A 16,052-nucleotide genomic window follows, 5' to 3' on the forward strand; every position below is an offset into this window, starting at 1 on the left:
TCTGGTAATGTTTTGCATGACTCCATATGTATATTGTTCGCCTTCTCAAAGTGGAGGGGAGGGGGCTGGCAGAGGAAGAGAATTTGGAACTCAAAACTTTTTAAAAACATTATTAAAAATGTAACTGGGAAACATTTAGCAAAATAAACAAAGATATAACAGAAAATAGATACTGGGGCTCAGCCTCTTGGGGATAGGAAGAGGCATATACGAGTACGCCAGGACAGGATTATGTCCCAGGAAAAGAGCCCAGGTTTTCCCATCCCCAATTCCAGGGCTCTTTGCATTACAGAGAGCTGGGCAGGGAAGTCGACCCCAGGGCGCAGAGACAAGCCCAGCAGAGTAAAGTCCCCTGAGGGCTCCTGAAGAAGGGTAGGCTGAGGGAGCATCTGCAGCAGTCGGGAAAATGATCCAAGGACCCACCAATCTGATGAGCAGGAGCAGAGGCCAAAACGAACGTTCGTGCGGACTCTCAATATCTATGGGATTGAGGGAAAGGGCGGGGAATGGAAGGGGAGGAGGGGTCGGCCGTGGGGCGCAAGCGCAGTAGCGCACGCTGGACTATGGGAGCCGCAGGATGGGCGCTTTGGTTATGGTCTTAGTTTTTCTCTGTTCTCTTCTGATAAATCAATAGGTCTCAACATCCTCAACTGTAAAAATGATAAGGATACATCAGAAGATCTGTCTTCAAGGTGCCTTCCAGTTCCAGCCCTCACTCCGCAACCTAGGAAACTTCCTTAAACTCCAACATGGCAGACATTCACCCTGAGCCTGCGCAGTCAGGCGGGTCAGCTCCGGCTGGGGGGGAGGGGGAGGTCAGAAGTTAGGGATGCAAGTTCCGCCAGCTGAGCTGCGAGGAGGCAAAAGGGCGGGAAAAGGATGGGGAGGAGGGGAGACATTGAGGAGGGGGCGGGGCCTGGTCCAATACCATTCCCGGCCTACCCCGGATGGGCCCCTAATCCCGTGGCCCCGAGGTGAGCAGGGTCCCCCCTGCAGGAGGACGCCGCCGCGTGGATTCCGCCGCGGAGGCTGCCGGGAGCGGGCACGGGCACGGGCACGGGCGCGGGCTGAGGTAGGGTAGGGCAGGGTGGGGCGGAGCTGTGATTAACGGCCAGGTCCGCGTGTGGGGCAGCCGAGTAGGGAGGTGGCGGTTTTTAGGCCATCCCGGGGCCCGGGGCGCCTTTAAAGTCCATGGAGAAGCGCAGGGCCAGCGAGCGGCCGGTGTAGTTTGGCGGTCCCCCGAGGTCAAGGGTCAAAGATTTCGTGCTGCAAAGGACCTTAGCGGGCTACTGCCTCCCACGCCCAGTGTTTTACCAAGGGAGGGAACGGAGCTCTGGAGACGTGAACTAACCCAGGGATGAGCACTGAGGCCTGGAACCTAAGTGGTGCAATAGACAGAGCGCTGTACCTGGAGTCAGGAAGACCCGAGTTCAAATGCGGTCTCAGATACTTTCTAGCAGTGTCACTTTCGACAAGTCAACTTACCTTCTCCTAGCCTCAGTAAAATGGAAATAATAAAAGAGCTTTCCTCCCAGGGTTGTTGTGAGGATAAAATAATATCTTTAAAGTATTTTGAGAATCTTAAAGTGCTATATAAATTCTAGCTATTATTCCTGTTTCCAAATCCTGGGCCCTGTCTATTACACCACTCCTTCCTCCTTGGTAGGCCTTATTTTCCTTAGTTCACATAAGGATGTTGAACTGTGTGGTCTCACCCTAGCAGTTATGTGTTTTTTGGTAAAACTAGCTGAAGAGTTATTGTCTACCCTGTGCCTCAATGCACACTGTAGGAGGTCATGGTTTAGACTTAAAAAAATTTTTTTTGTGGAGCAGTAGGATTAAGTGACTTGCCTAGGGTCACACAACTAGTAAGTGTCAACTTGTCTGAGGCTGGATTTGAACTCAGGTCCTCCTGAATCCAGGGCCGGTGCTTTATCCACTGTGCTACCTAGCTGCCTCTGTAGACTTATTTGAGATGCCAACACTGGACTTGGAGTCGGGAATCCTGTTTCTAGTATTGGCTCTAGCACTCACTGGCTGTGTGACCAATGGAAAGTTCTTTAACCCCTTTAAGCCTGTTTCCTCCTTTTTAAAATGGGGATGAAAATATAACTTAAATCCTAGGGTTGCAGTGAGAAAAACCAAACATTAGACTCTACAGCTGCTTAGACTTCTGCAATACTGTAGTCTCTTTAACATCCATTCTGTGTAAAGTTCAGGCTGACATTCGAGGTCCTCTACAATGTGATAACAATTCTACCTTTCCAGACTGATTATTTTTCCCCTCAATGCCTTTTGTGTTCCAGTCACACTAGATTGCCTTCCCCAACACACCCTATAGTTTTGCTTCCTTACCTCTGCTTGTTTTCCTGATTTCTAGAATTTGACTAGTGACTTGCTATCCATTCATTAAAAGCTGATTCACATGCCAGGTCATTTATGAAATTTTCCCAGATCCTCCCCCCCCCCCCCCCAATGACCTTCCTCCTTGGACCTCACACAGCACATGTAGTATAGAATCATTGCATTTAGAATTGATGTTAGAGATAATTTAGTTTAAGGGCAGCTAGGTGGCGCAGTGGATAAAACACTGGCCCTGAATGCAGGAGGACCTGAGTTCAAATATGACCTCAGACACTTGACACTTACTAGCTGTGTGACCCTGGGCAAGTCACTTAAGCCTCACTGCCCCCCACCAAAAAAAAAAAAAGATTAAGTGGTTAATAAATTCATGGTAAATGAATGAGTGAGGCAAAAAGATGTGTTAGCAGGTTCTTGCCATAGACTAGTAATGAGGGCTGGGGCTAGCTAGTGGCAGTGGAATAGAGAAGAAAAATGTGAGAAATGTTAAAAGGTGGAATCAACATGACTTTGTAACTGAATATGAGAAATGTATGGGGGGTAGAGAATTAAAGATAATCTGGAGATTATCAACAGGGTAAATGATGGTACCACAGCAACTAGTAATATTCTAAGGACGAGTAGAGTAAGTTGAAAAGCTAGAGGAAGAACTGAGCCATGTACATGTTGAGTTGGAGAGACTGGTAGAAATCAGACCTAGGAGAATGAACAGCCCCACATAGTCTGGTACTTGTTTTCCTCTCTACTGTCAAGGATACCACCATCCTCCCATTCTCCCAGGTTCATAGCCTTGGTGTCATGTTTGACTCTTCTCTATCTCTCATTGCCTCCAACTCCCTCCCCCCCCATAACCAATCTGTTGCCAAGGTCTATTGAGTTCACTTTTGTGACATCTCTCATACTTTTCCTCTTTTATGCCATTGCTACCAACTTGGTGAAGGCCTTTATCTCTTCATGTCTGGTTTGTTGCAGTAGCCTGACACTTGTTCTGTCCGACACAAGTCTCTCTCCACTCCAGTCAGTCCATCCTCCATTCAGCTCCACTTATTCCTAAAGAATAGGTCTGCTCACTGTCCCTTTGGGGTCGATGAAGAGGTTTAAAAAAAAATCCCTTAGTAGCTTGGTAACATAATTCTACCAGGCAATTTTAAAAGGATAATCTAAAAGAAAGACAGATAGGCATCTGGACATTTTGGGTTCAAAATGTATTCAACAAATTCTTTTGTTAAATGTCATTTCCCTTTTAGGTCATCTTTTCTTTCTGTATGCTCTTTTGATTATAATATTCTTGATGTTGCTGAGACAAATGGTTTTATGGGATCTGTTACTTTCCATTTATATCGATCTTATTATCCTTTCTTACCCATTTTTACCAGTGGTATGTATTTAATATTGAATAAAAAATTAACCAGAAAAAAAAAAAGAATAGGTCTGACCATGTCTCCCCACTGCTCAGTCAATTCAGTGGCTCCCTATCTCTAGGACCAAATACAAAATCAATTCAAAGTCCTTCAGAACCTCTTCCTCCCCACCCCACCCCCCTTCCTGCTCTTCAGTCCATTAACACTAGCCACTTTGCTGTTCATTAAACAAGATATCTCAGGGAGTTTTCTCTGGCTGTCCTCTATGCCTGGAACTCTCCTTCCTCATCTCTGCCTCCTAGCTTCCCTGACTTCCTTCATACCCCCACTAAAATTCCACATTCTATAGGAAACCTCTCCTGATTCCTCTTAATTTTAGTGCCTTCCCTCTGTTTGTACATAGTTATTTCCACGTTGTTTATCCCATTAGATTGTTTTGTTTTGTTTTGTTTTTGTTGGGTTTTTTTTTGGCAGGGCAATGAGGGTTAAGTGACTTGCCCAGGGTCACACAGCTAGTAAGTGTCAAGTGTCTGAGGCTGGATTTGAACTCAGGTCCTCCTGAATCTAGGGCTGGTGCTTTATCTACCATGCCACCTAGTTGCCCCCTCCCCCATTAGATTGTGAACTCCTTGAGGACATGGACTATCTTTTTCCTTTCCTTGTATCTTCATTGCTTAGCCCAGTGCCTAAAACATAGTAGTTAGTGCTTGTTGACTGACTCACTGGCTAGAGATATAAATGAGTGAATCCTGTGCTTTAAAGTAGGAATCAAAGCTTTTAAGAATCAATGAGGGGGCAGCTAGATGGCGCAGTGGTTAAAGCACCGGCCCTGGATTCAGGAGTACCTGAGTTCAAATCCGGCCTCAGACACCTAACACTTACTAGCTGTGTGACCCTGGGCAAGTCACTTAACCCCCATTGCCCCGCCAAAAAAAAAAAAAAAAAAGAATCAATGAGATTGGGGCAGCTAGGTGGTCCAATGAATAGAACACTGGCCCTGGATTCAGGAGGACCTGAGTTCAAATATGACCTCAGACACTTGAAACTTACTAGCTATGTGACCCTGGGCAAGTCACTTAACCTCAGTTGCCTCACCAAAAAAAAAAAAGAAGAAGAAGAATTAATGAGATTGCTGAGAGAGAGAGCAAGAAAGAGACAGGAGCATTAAGGATGTAGCTTTAGGATAGGACTGAAGGAAAGAAGCAAACAAAAGGATAGCTAGGTATCTCTGAAACAAAGGGAGGAACCTTTAGGAGGAGCACCGGGTCAAAAACTATAGAGGGCTAAACTGCCTTTTTTAGTTATTTCTCCCAGGCCAATAAGAAAGGAGATTAACAGCCTCTTTTCCACAAACAAATCAGGTTTTATTAATGGGAATAAACTATATAACAAAGTTGAAATTAATAAAGTCAAGGACAAGGGAATAGGGGGAAAGAAAAATGGATAAGCTCCCTGGCTCTAGCAAAGACTTACACAATCCCCAAACTTGCTTCCAGCTCAGCTAATTCAAAGAGCTGGCCTCATTTCTATTAACTCACCACCTGGGGTCCATAGTTGCTATAGGAGTCAACTGTGTAGCCCCTCTCTAGTCCACTCTTGGAAGCTCACCAACAGGAAAGAGGGCTCCCAGCCTCAATGTTCTCTTTTCTACCTTTTCTCTCCCTCCCCCAAAACGGAGGTCCTTCAAGTTGCAAGGCTGAGATTTGTCCCCCTGGTGATGTCAGTAGTATGCATCACTCAGGACAGGACAGGTGTGGCCTATATCTAATCATCTCAAGTTGGTACTTAGTCAGTTTCTCAAACAATACTAGATCAATCAGGTGGGACCCCTGGGCATCTGCCAAATTCCATTATTTTATCACACTTAAAATACTTTCTCTTGATCCTGCCATCCTCACACTTTGCCTATAACTTCCATTCATTGCCCCTCTTAGATCACTTATGTGGTTGCAGAATTTACAATACCTTTCCTGTTCCTAGAATCATCATCACTTAATTCTATAGTCCCAATTAAGCTGTTAGGTAGGGAGGGACAGTATTATTGTTAACATTTCGTAGATGAGGAAACTGAAGTTCAGAGGTTATGTGGTCACAAAGCTAGTGAGTTTCTGAGCTGCCGAAAGAGACCTTAAAATTCATGTAAAGGAAGCCTCTCACTTTAAGGAGGAAACTAAAAGAGAGTTGACTTGTTCACACATCAAGCTGTGGCAAAGCTAGAACTACACCATTCCAGGGCTCTTTTAAACTCAGCTGCCTTCTCTACTGGGCCCCTGTCCGAGTCCCTGATGAGATTGAAGCCCATGCATTTGTCCCTTTTTGGCAGAACTGATTTCCAAGGAGAGTGAGCTGCCCCACTTGTTTTCCACTCTCTCTTTTTTTTTTTTTTTAAGTGAGGCAATTGGGGCTAAGTGACTTGCCCAGGGTCACACAGCTAGTAAGTGTTAAGTGTCTGAGGCCGGATTTGAACTCAGGTACTCCTGACTCCAGGGCCGGCACTCTATCCACTGCGCCATCTAGCTGCCCCTTTCCACTCTCTTTTGAGCTTTACCAAGAGTCTGGGCAGGTTTGACTACCTCCTTCCTGTGCTTCTGTCCCACAGCCCAAGAAGAAATCTGAGCAATGCACTCACAGTGATAAAACCTGCCAAAGAGTAAGCATAACAGACATGTGCTTCCCGCTACAGAAAGACAAGACTCACTGGCCTGGTGTCTGCTCCTCAAATGGAGGCAAGAGACCAAGGGCACGACATGAAGCCCCAGCCTCTGCATGTGGTGCTGGAGAAGCAGATCCTGGCACTGCAGCAGCAGATGGCTGAGAACCAGGCTGCTTCCTGGCGTAAGCTGAAGATCTCCCAGGAGGCCCAGCAGAGGCAAGCAGTACTTGTGAGGAAGCTGCAAGCCAAGGTGAAGTAGCTACTGTTGTGTGGAGAGTTGGGGGACAAGTGGGAAGGAGGAGAGATGTCTGGGAGGAAACCCCTCTCAGGTGTTGAGGGTAGTGGGCTAGTAGCTTCAAGTAGGATTCTTTTTTTTTTTTTTGGCGGGGCAATGAGGTTAAGTGACTTGTCCAGGGTTACACAGCTAGTAAGTGTCAAGTGTCCAAGGCTGGATTTGAACTCAGGCCCTCCTGAATCCAGGGCCGGTGCTCTATCCACTGTGCCACCTAGTTTCCCTCTCAAGTAGGATTCTTAAATGAGATGAAGAAAGTCTTTGGAAATGTCAGCCTATGTTCTTTTCATGTGCAAAATGAGACTGTTCATAAATGTAAATGGTTTCTTTTAAGGATCTAGGCAGATACCCTAACCTAGTATTGTCTTAATCTACTCCGATAACAATAGCTCACACAGTCCTCTTCAGGTTTGCTGGGGAGCCACAGTTAGTGCTGACAGTATCGATTGAGTATGGCCTGGGACTCTTTCTAGGTACTGCAGTACCGGAACTGGTGTCAGGAGCTGGAGCAGCGGCTGGAGAACATAGGGGTAAGTGGACAGGAGCTCTGAACACCCATACTGTGTTTCTCCTGAACATTCAATGAATTGATGTTGCATGAGATATCAGGAAGCCATACTTAGGCAGAATACACTCACTCCTTTGCTGCTAAGAGCCCTACTGGTCTCCATTGCTATGCTGGCCCCAATTTTCTGCCTGAGTGCTGGCCTTTCATTAGGGGATGGATGGTCAGCATCAGTCCCCCTCCCCTTACCTCTTTTTTTTTTTTTTTTTTGGTGAGGCAGTGGGGGTTAAATGACTTGCCCAGGGTCATACAGCTAGTAAGTTTCAAGTGTCTGAGGCCCAGATTTGAACTCAGGTCCTCCTGAATCCAGGGCTGGTACTCTATCCACTGCACCACCTTGCTGCCTCTCCCCATACCTCTTGGAGCACAATCCCATAGCTCCCCATATAAATTACTTCCAGCCTTACGACTTCTGGCACCTGTAACCCATGGAGACCGCCCAACTCTTTGCCTATCAAAGTGAAACCTGTGAAATAGGAGAGAAGGAATGAATTTGTCCTTCTGCAGGTGCTAGGGCTGGTTGAGTTTTCTGTGCCCCCGTTTGTGCCTGTGTGCGTGTGTGTGTGTGTGCGCGCACGCGCGCTCTGGAGTGCCCATGCTAAGAATGAGGGCTGGGTAATGTCTTTGTGCCTTAGGGCACCTGCCATGTGTGTGAGAGTGGGCCTTCGTGGGATCTGTAAGGGATATTCATACGTCCTGGTGTTTTCTATGGAAAAGCATCTTCAGACTGAACCTCATTAAAGGGAATGGGGGCCCTGATTCCCTCTGGGCAATAAGGGTGCTGTGGCCAAGACTGTGATTTACAGGAGACCTGGCATATTTGGGGAAGAGAATCGGGGAAGGTGTGTGGAGGCTGTGGTCTGAGGGGTGATGATCTGCTTAAAGGTAAATAAGGTGTTTTTGTTTTGTCTGGTTAAGGGACCCATCCCGAAAAGGTGGGAAAGCACTGAAGAGCCCAGACTGGAACAGCTGCTGATCCAGCTAGATGAAGAACACCAGAGGTGATGACCCCAGGTTCTTCACTGTGGAGATTGGGGAGCTAAGTGAATATGGTTATTTCTATAGGCCAGGGACCCCTGGTTTAGCTGCCATACCACAGATTGCTGACAAGGGCCAGGGCCAGTATTTGCCATTGTACTCTCAGAAGTTAGGGAATTGGACCACACTTATATTTTCTATTTTTATCCCTGCCGCAAATCAGGTCTGAGAGTTTGGTGAAAGTGAACACACGGCTTCAGCAGCACCTGGAGAAAGCTGATGTGGTGAACAAGGCCCTTCAGGAGGATGTGGGAAAGTTAACAGTGGACTGGAGCCAAGCTCAGGATGAGCTGGCAAGGAGACAGAGTGACTGGCAAATGGAGAGGGAGGTAGGGCGTGCAGGGAGACCAAGCAGTCCAGCAGTTTAAGGACAAGGAGCTTTATTTGCTAACAGTAGGATTCATGGTCTATAAAGGGTTAATGTGGGAGCTCATCAGGAAACTGGGCTGTCAGTGCTCAGAACCTTCAGTAGTAAATCTGGTTCCTTAGGGCCTCAGCCCTGCTGGGATAATTTATTCATGACTGGGAAGTCTCATGGATAAATGGCATAATGCCACATGACTCCACTCCTTCAGAGGAGGCTTGTGCCTGCCTATGGGAGGGACCAGCTGGGACTGGAAGTTTTCTGACGCCATTAGTCTGGATGATGAGGTAGAGGACAGTGAGTTGGAACAGGTTCCATACCTCCTGGACTGGCAGTGGTGACCTCTGACCTTTGGGGTGACCTTAGTTTCCAAACATTCAGTTCTTCAAGGGCTACCTGAAAGGGGAACATGGCCGCCTTCTCAGCCTGTGGCGGGAGGTGGTGACCTTCCGACGGCACTTCCTGGAAATGAAGACAGCCACTGACAGGTCAGTGAGGGGAAGGGTGTGGGAGGACCTGAAACTTTAAGTGGGGATAAGGAACAGGAGCATATTCTCCTCCTCCTTTCTGATCTCTGTTAGGATGGGGTTTGAAGGCACAAAAGTGAGTGGAAAACTAAAAAAGGAGAGTATTTGAGGAGGAATAACATGACATAAAAATGTGTATGGGCTATGTGTGATAGCAAGACATTGGGGAGAATTGTCTGACCAGAGGAGAGGGGATATGTTGGGGAATGGTGACAATTTGATCCAGATGATTCCCTCCAGAGACAGGATCCTCAGGGTTTGGTGGGCTTCATTTCAAAACACCCTTGCCAGTCCCTCCCAGAATCTTTTGTGTTCCCTCAGGGATTTGGCTGAGCTAAAGGCTGAACACATGAAGATTTCCGGTTCTCTGCTGACCAGCTGCCTGCACCTGAGCTTGGAATTACAGTCCCGGGAACCTCAGGGATCAGGGAGACTAGCCGGCAGTGAGCAGGCCCATCTACAACTTCTAGCCAGAACCCAGGAGTTGGAGAAGGAAGTACATGAAAGAAGCCAAGAACTTATCCTTCTGAAGGCCAGAGGCAACATGGAGAAGGCAGAACTTCAGGATAGGTGAGATGATAGGGATCCTGGAAAGGGATATTAAAGGCAAAGCAACTTTCCTTGGTGCTGGATATTGGTGCCAAATAGATGGGTAACAACCCAGAACCTTCCTGTCTTCATAGAAGGAAAGGAGATTAATCAGTAAGTATTTATTAAATACCTACTATGTATCAAGCACTATGCTAGTTGTGAGAAGATGCAAAGATGATAGTGAAACACACTCTGTCCTTGGGGAGCTTACTGTCTACTAAGGAGGCATGCACATGTGCTCACGCGCCTGCGCGTGCGCACGCGCGCGCACACACATAGATAGGTTATACAAAGGAGGAATAGGAAAATTTCTGGGAGAAGGCACTAACAGCTGGAGAGATCAGGAAAGGCTTCATGTAGAAGGTGACTCTTGAGTTGAGTCTGAAAGAAAAACAGTCATTCTGAAAGGTAGAGGTGAGGAAGAAGGATATACCAGGCAGAGGAAACATCAATTGAGCTTAAAGATACCAGTAGAAGAAAAGAAATGCCATGTATGAGGAGCATCAAGAGGGCCAGTTTGTCTGAACTATAGTGTGCATGAAGGGAATAATGTGTGATAAGCCTGGAAAAGCAGTTTGGGTTCAGGTTGTGTCAGGCTTTAAATGCCAAACAAAGGGGAAATGGGAGCCACTGGAACTTTCTGAGAAGGGCAGTGACATGGCATGACTTGAACTTTAGAAAAATCAATTTGCAGCTATTTGAAAGCTAGATCAGAGTAGGGAGACACTTGAGGCAGGGAAGCTATTGCAATAGTCCAGGTGAGAGGTAATGATGTCTTAAAATAGGATGGTGATTTTTGTGAATGGAGAAAGGGGGATATATGAGAAAGATGTTTAAAAGATTTGACAGTTGATTGGATATGTAGGATGAATGAGAGTAAAGAATTGACGATGAGTTCCAATATTGGGAATCTGGAGTGACTGAAAGGATGGTGGTTCCTTTGACAGAAATAGCAAAATTTGGGAAATGAGTGGGTTTGGGGGAAAAGATGATGACTTCTGTTTTGGACCTGTTGAATTGGAGATGTCTATGAGACATTCAGTTTAAAATGTCCAATAAGCATTTGGTGATATGGGTTCAGAGCTCAGAAATAACTATGTCTGGATATATAGATCTAGGAATGATCTGCAGAGTGATAATGATTGAACCCACTGAAGCTGATAAGATCAGTAAGATAGTATAAAGAGAAGAAGGCTGTGGACAGAGTTTTGTGGGGTACTTGCATTTAGTGGAAGGGACATGGATGAAGATCTAGCAAAGGAAACTGAGCAGTGGTCAGACAGGTAGAAGAACAAGGAGAGGGCATCATCACAAAAATCCAGACGGGAGAGAGAGCACCCAGGAGAAAAGATAGTTAGTAGTGGCAAATGTTACAGAGAGGTCAAAAGGAATGAGGTTGGAGAAAAGGTCATAATATTTGGTAATTAAGAAATTATTGGTGACTTTAGACAAAATTTCAGTTGAATGATGAAGCCAGATTACAAACAGTTGAGAATAGAGAAAGTGGAGATAATGAGTATAGGCAGCTTTTTCTCTAGGAGTTTGGCTGAGAAAGGGAGGAGAAAATATAGGAGACTAATTTGAAAAGATGAAATGGTAGGAGGCAGCTAGGTGGCGCAGTGGATAAAGCACCGGCTCTGGATTCAGGAGGACCTGAGTTCAAATTCGACCTAAGACACTTGACACTAACTGCGTGACCCTGGGCAAGTCACTTAACCCACATTACCCCCAACACACACACACCAAAAAAAAAAAAAAGAAAGAAAAGATGGGATGGTAGAAACTAGAGAGATTTTTTTAAAGGATAGGGGAGACTTGAATGTGTTTATAGACAATAGGGAAGGAGGAGCCAGTAGATTGGGAGGGATTGAAGATTAGGAAGAGAGAGGGGATTATTGTGGGGGCAGTTTGCTGGAGAATATGGGAGGGGAGGGGATCAAGGGTACCTGTAGAAGGCATGGGTCACATCTTCATTAGAAACTAGAATAAAGGAAGAGATAAAAAAAGAAATAATATCAAGGGGTTGTGAGATACCACTTGGAAAGTACAACTGAAAACTACAATTGTGGCATATTGCTGATCTTTGTTCCTTTCAGAGGATTTTTTTTCCCACATCTTAGATTTTTCTTCTTGCAGTTTGCCTCCACTGGACAAACTGTTGAGGTAGTAATGAGGCATTTGAAAATCCCATGGAACCTTGAAGGAGTCATAATTTCAGTAAAAGTTATGGCCTTGACAAACTCTTATGAGATATGCCCTTTCTTTAGAGTAGTTTAGGGTCCTAAGACAGGAAAATGACATTCAAAGACTATAATGAAACTTCCTACACTAAGTCCTTAGTCCCTTTCGTCCTGTTTCCATTTGTTACATCTCCCTATCAGGGATAAAAATATATCAGCTGAAAGTTACCTGGGCAGAAAAGTGACAGGTACTCTTTCAGTATGGATAAATGTAAGAGGTAAAATAAATGTAACCATCTAGGATTCTGGGCTGTCATTTTGAACCCAGCAAAAGACCTGTGAGTCTTCCTGGACTATTTTCTGAAGATATTGACTCATCGTGCTGTCACAATCAAAAATCCTACCCAGAATATCATCTAGAAGGGGATTAGAAACAACACAAACATATGATGCATCTGCCCTGGAAATATTATATACTCATTTCCTTGTCACACTTCTTAAGCATAGGGAAGCTGAAGAGGTTCCAAGAAAGGCCAGCTAAAATGAACAAGGAGATGAGGAAGTTGCTAGTTGAGGACAGACTGGAAAGATAAGAAAAGATAGACTGGGAAATGTAAGTTTTTATCAAAATTTCAAGACATGATAGTAATGAAAAGGGTGAATCCAGAGAAGTCTGGGCACTCTCAGAGGACCAGAACTAAGAGGAAACCTTGAAGACTGAAAGATAATTTAGGACAAATAAAAGGAAGCTTCGGTTTACAAAGTAGGTATCTTTAAAAATGACACAGGCTGAAAATACAAATGACTTCTAACAGGATAAACTCATGGATGACAGATCTGTAATGGATGGTTCAGAAAAATAAAGGTATTTGAGGATGTTCTTAATCTTTAAAGTTGCCAAAAATAGCTATAAACTATAACATACTAATAGGTGTCCCTATTAGAGATAGAATTCTATGCTATAGGGATCAAAAGACTGTCCCATTGTGGCAATTCTGCTGTTCTTATTGGCTCCAGGATACTTGACATCAAGACTAACCTGGGCCTGGAGAGCTCCCAGCGAGGGCTTTCCTCCACCTTTCGAGCCCCAAAGCAAGTGTTCCAGCCTTGAATTGTGGTAAATTTATGCATGTTCTGAATTGCTTTTGGTTTCAACCCAATTCTAGGCATTAGCATTGTGTGATGCTGATGGAGCACAGAGAGGGTTCTGGGAGCACTGGAGAGATGTAGTGGGATTTACTAGAAAAGAGTGCTAAGGGGTGTTCTCTTCTCAGCAGTAAACTGACCATCCTATAGTAACATTGTACCTTCCCCTTAGGGTGACTGAACTCTCTGCCTTGCTGGCTCAAAGTAAAAAACAAAATGAGGAGCAAGAGAAGATGATGACGGCTCTGAGAGACACCATGGATATCTTGGTATATACGTAGTCTTTTGTCTGGAAGAAGATGGAGGTGAAGGGCCCTGGGTCTCCTCCCAAGCCAATGTAGTTTATATCAATAAGTACCCAATTGAAGGATTTAGTGAAATCCTTCAGGTTGGACTAAGAGCCAAATTTGCCAAAACCTGAAGATACCTTAGGACAACTCTGGTAAAAACATGTTTAGCGTGATCCCTTGGCAGAGTGAGGCTGACTCACATTTTAAAAGGAAAACTGACTAAAGAAAGTAGCAGGGCTTTTGAGTGGTCTGGAAATCATATCAAATGAGGAACAGTTGAAGAAACTAGGATGTATTGTCTGGATAAAGGCACTTGAAGTGAACTATGATCACTGTCTTTAAATACCTGAAGGACTATCATTTGATAGGAGTAGGTTTACTCTCTGTTCCAGAGGACGGACCAAAGCATAGAAAGAATCTTACTCTGAGTGAGTATTTTCTGTCAGAGCTTTCCAATAATAGAATGGGCTGCCTCGTGAAGTAGTGAACTTCCTATCACTGGAATGCTATAGGGACTAGATGACCTCTATCAGTGCTGATTTAGTGGGGATTTCTGTAGGGATGGGAAATTGGATTACTTGACCACTAAAATTCCTTTCAGCTTTAAGATCCTATAGTTCTGGAACAGCTAGGTGGTTCAGTGGATAAAGCACTGGCCCTGGATTCAGAAGGACCTGAGTTCAAATCTGGCCTCAGCCACTTGATATTTACTACCTGTGTGACCCTGGGCAAGTCACTTAAATCTCGTTGCCCCACAAAAAAAAAAAGAAGAAGAAGAAAAAAAAAAGATCCTGTAGTTTTATTCTGTAAATGCTGTGGCTTACAAGGAACTGGACCTACTTTGATCGTCTTAGAGCTCTAAGCACTCATTGGCATTGACACAATTAAAGGAAATTAAAAGTTAAATCTATTTTAAGTGTTATCTTGAGCCTTGCTACTAAGTTTTTTTGGTGTAATAGTTGGCCTTAAGCACCAATTTGCTTCTCTAGGGCAACACCTCTGGGCCCTGTTAGGCCATTGTTGCCTTCTCTGGATGACCAAGGTGGAAGGGGGATTGGGTAAACATCTTTAGATGTTAGTAAATGTAGTAAACAGAAAGGTAGCATGGTGTAGTGTTATGAATTACTGGACCCAATGAGAAGAAACCTCATTTCAAATTCCTCTTCTGAATCTTACTAGTTGTGTGGCTATGGACAAGTCACTTCACTTCATCTCCAAAGTAGGTATAATAATAATACTTGTAGTAGCATAACTCAGGAGAGATGAGAAGACTCCCCTGCCCATCCTTTCAGCAGAGCTTAGAAGTCCATAAGAATGATACATTGTACATATTCTCAGACTTTCTCAGCATATTGATCAACAGTTCTGCTGATTTTTTTCCTCTTTTTCTTTTTTGTCAAAAAAAAATGCCATTTATAATATAGGATAGCTATCTTGGAAGTGGGAGGGAGAGAGATACTGGGGAGAAATATAGTGATATAAAAACTATGATGATCAATAAAAACAATTTTAAAAATAATAGTTGAAGCACCTCCCTCAGAGTTTTTGTGAGGATTAGGTGAGATAGTTTGTAAGTTTGTAGAGCACTTTGCAAATCTTAAAATGCTGTGTAGGGCAGCCAGGTGGCATAGTCGATAAAGTACCGGCCCTGGATTCAGGAGGACCTGAGTTAAAATCCAGCCTGACACTTGACATACTAGCTGTGTGACCTTGGGAAAGTCACTTAACCCTCATTGCCCCACCAAAAAAAATGCTATGTAAATATTGGCTTTTTAAGGGCAATAAGATTTAACTAGAATCGATTTGTGGGTAGGAACATAGCTCCAACTTGCAAGTTCTTAGCTCATTTCTATGTTCCAATCCCCATTTAGGAGACAAATCATTCAGAATTAATAGAACAAGAGGCATCTCTCACCAAAAATGCCTGGGAAGAGAAGTTGTCTCTGCAGCAAGTGATCAAGGACATAACTCAGGTATGGGTAAGCCAAAGATACCTCCTTTGGGGTAACCAAGACTACTTATATCTCACCTCCCCAGGTATCCCTTTACTGTTTTGGGTTTTTTTCTCATAGTCCAAAGAAATTCATCAGTTTAAGTTTAGGACTTAGTGGGTGAGTTTTCTTGGAATTACATGTAGACTGTGAGATGGAAATATGAAAGGGATAGCTAAGCATTGGTGGTCATTTTTAAGTATTAGAAAAGGTGAAGCCTCTACTGATCCACTGAGATTTCTCTTTCTCTTCATTGCTTGCATGTTTGGAGCCAGAAATTAGATCAGGTTCCTATTAAGTAAACATCTTCTTCACTTTTCCTTTATTTCTACAAAGATCCTTTCATTGATGATTCATCAATATATATCCTATTAACACCCTGGATTTTGGGTTTAGGGTAGGGTTGATGGAGTCCTATCTTATCTTTTAGAATAATGGATCACGAGTATGTAGTGTACAAAAAATAATTAATAACTATAACTAACCTGGACAAATTATATAATTGTGACTTATGAAAAATTATGATTATATGAAAAATTATAAACTTAGAGAAATTATAATTGGGCCGTATGTCCTGCCTCGGTCGCCATTCAAATGAAAGAATATTTTTAAATGACTAGGTCTAATTTGGGGGGCTAATCTGGCTGGAGTAACTAATCTGGGGACTATTGACTGTTTGGCTATCTGACTGCT

General features: G+C 44.1%; 1 protein-coding gene across 6 annotated transcripts in view; it reads left to right on the plus strand.

The window, feature by feature from the left end:
- Nucleotides 1–556: 556 nt before the first annotated feature.
- Nucleotides 557–16,052, plus strand: part of CEP250 (centrosomal protein 250) — a 44,351-nt gene continuing 28,855 nt past the window's right edge. For 2 of the 6 annotated variants that reach the window (XM_043986637.1, XM_043986640.1), the window contains exons 1-9: nucleotides 943–1,072; nucleotides 6,322–6,625; nucleotides 7,141–7,197; nucleotides 8,151–8,233; nucleotides 8,434–8,599; nucleotides 9,016–9,122; nucleotides 9,483–9,731; nucleotides 13,251–13,347; nucleotides 15,240–15,341. In XM_043986637.1, the coding sequence (XP_043842572.1) occupies nucleotides 6,443–6,625; nucleotides 7,141–7,197; nucleotides 8,151–8,233; nucleotides 8,434–8,599; nucleotides 9,016–9,122; nucleotides 9,483–9,731; nucleotides 13,251–13,347; nucleotides 15,240–15,341 (1,044 nt within the window). In that variant the 5' untranslated portion in view covers nucleotides 943–1,072; nucleotides 6,322–6,442. Of the gene's footprint in view, nucleotides 693–942; nucleotides 1,073–6,321; nucleotides 6,626–7,140; nucleotides 7,198–8,150; nucleotides 8,234–8,433; nucleotides 8,600–9,015; nucleotides 9,123–9,482; nucleotides 9,732–12,979; nucleotides 13,050–13,250; nucleotides 13,348–15,239; nucleotides 15,342–16,052 lie in introns of those variants that run through there. The other 4 variants (XM_043986638.1, XM_043986639.1, XM_043986641.1 and 1 more) reach the window with 4 other exon arrangements.

This window comes from Dromiciops gliroides, chromosome 2 (assembly GCF_019393635.1).
Source record: "Dromiciops gliroides isolate mDroGli1 chromosome 2, mDroGli1.pri, whole genome shotgun sequence".
NCBI classification, from domain to species: Eukaryota; Metazoa; Chordata; class Mammalia; order Microbiotheria; family Microbiotheriidae; genus Dromiciops; species Dromiciops gliroides.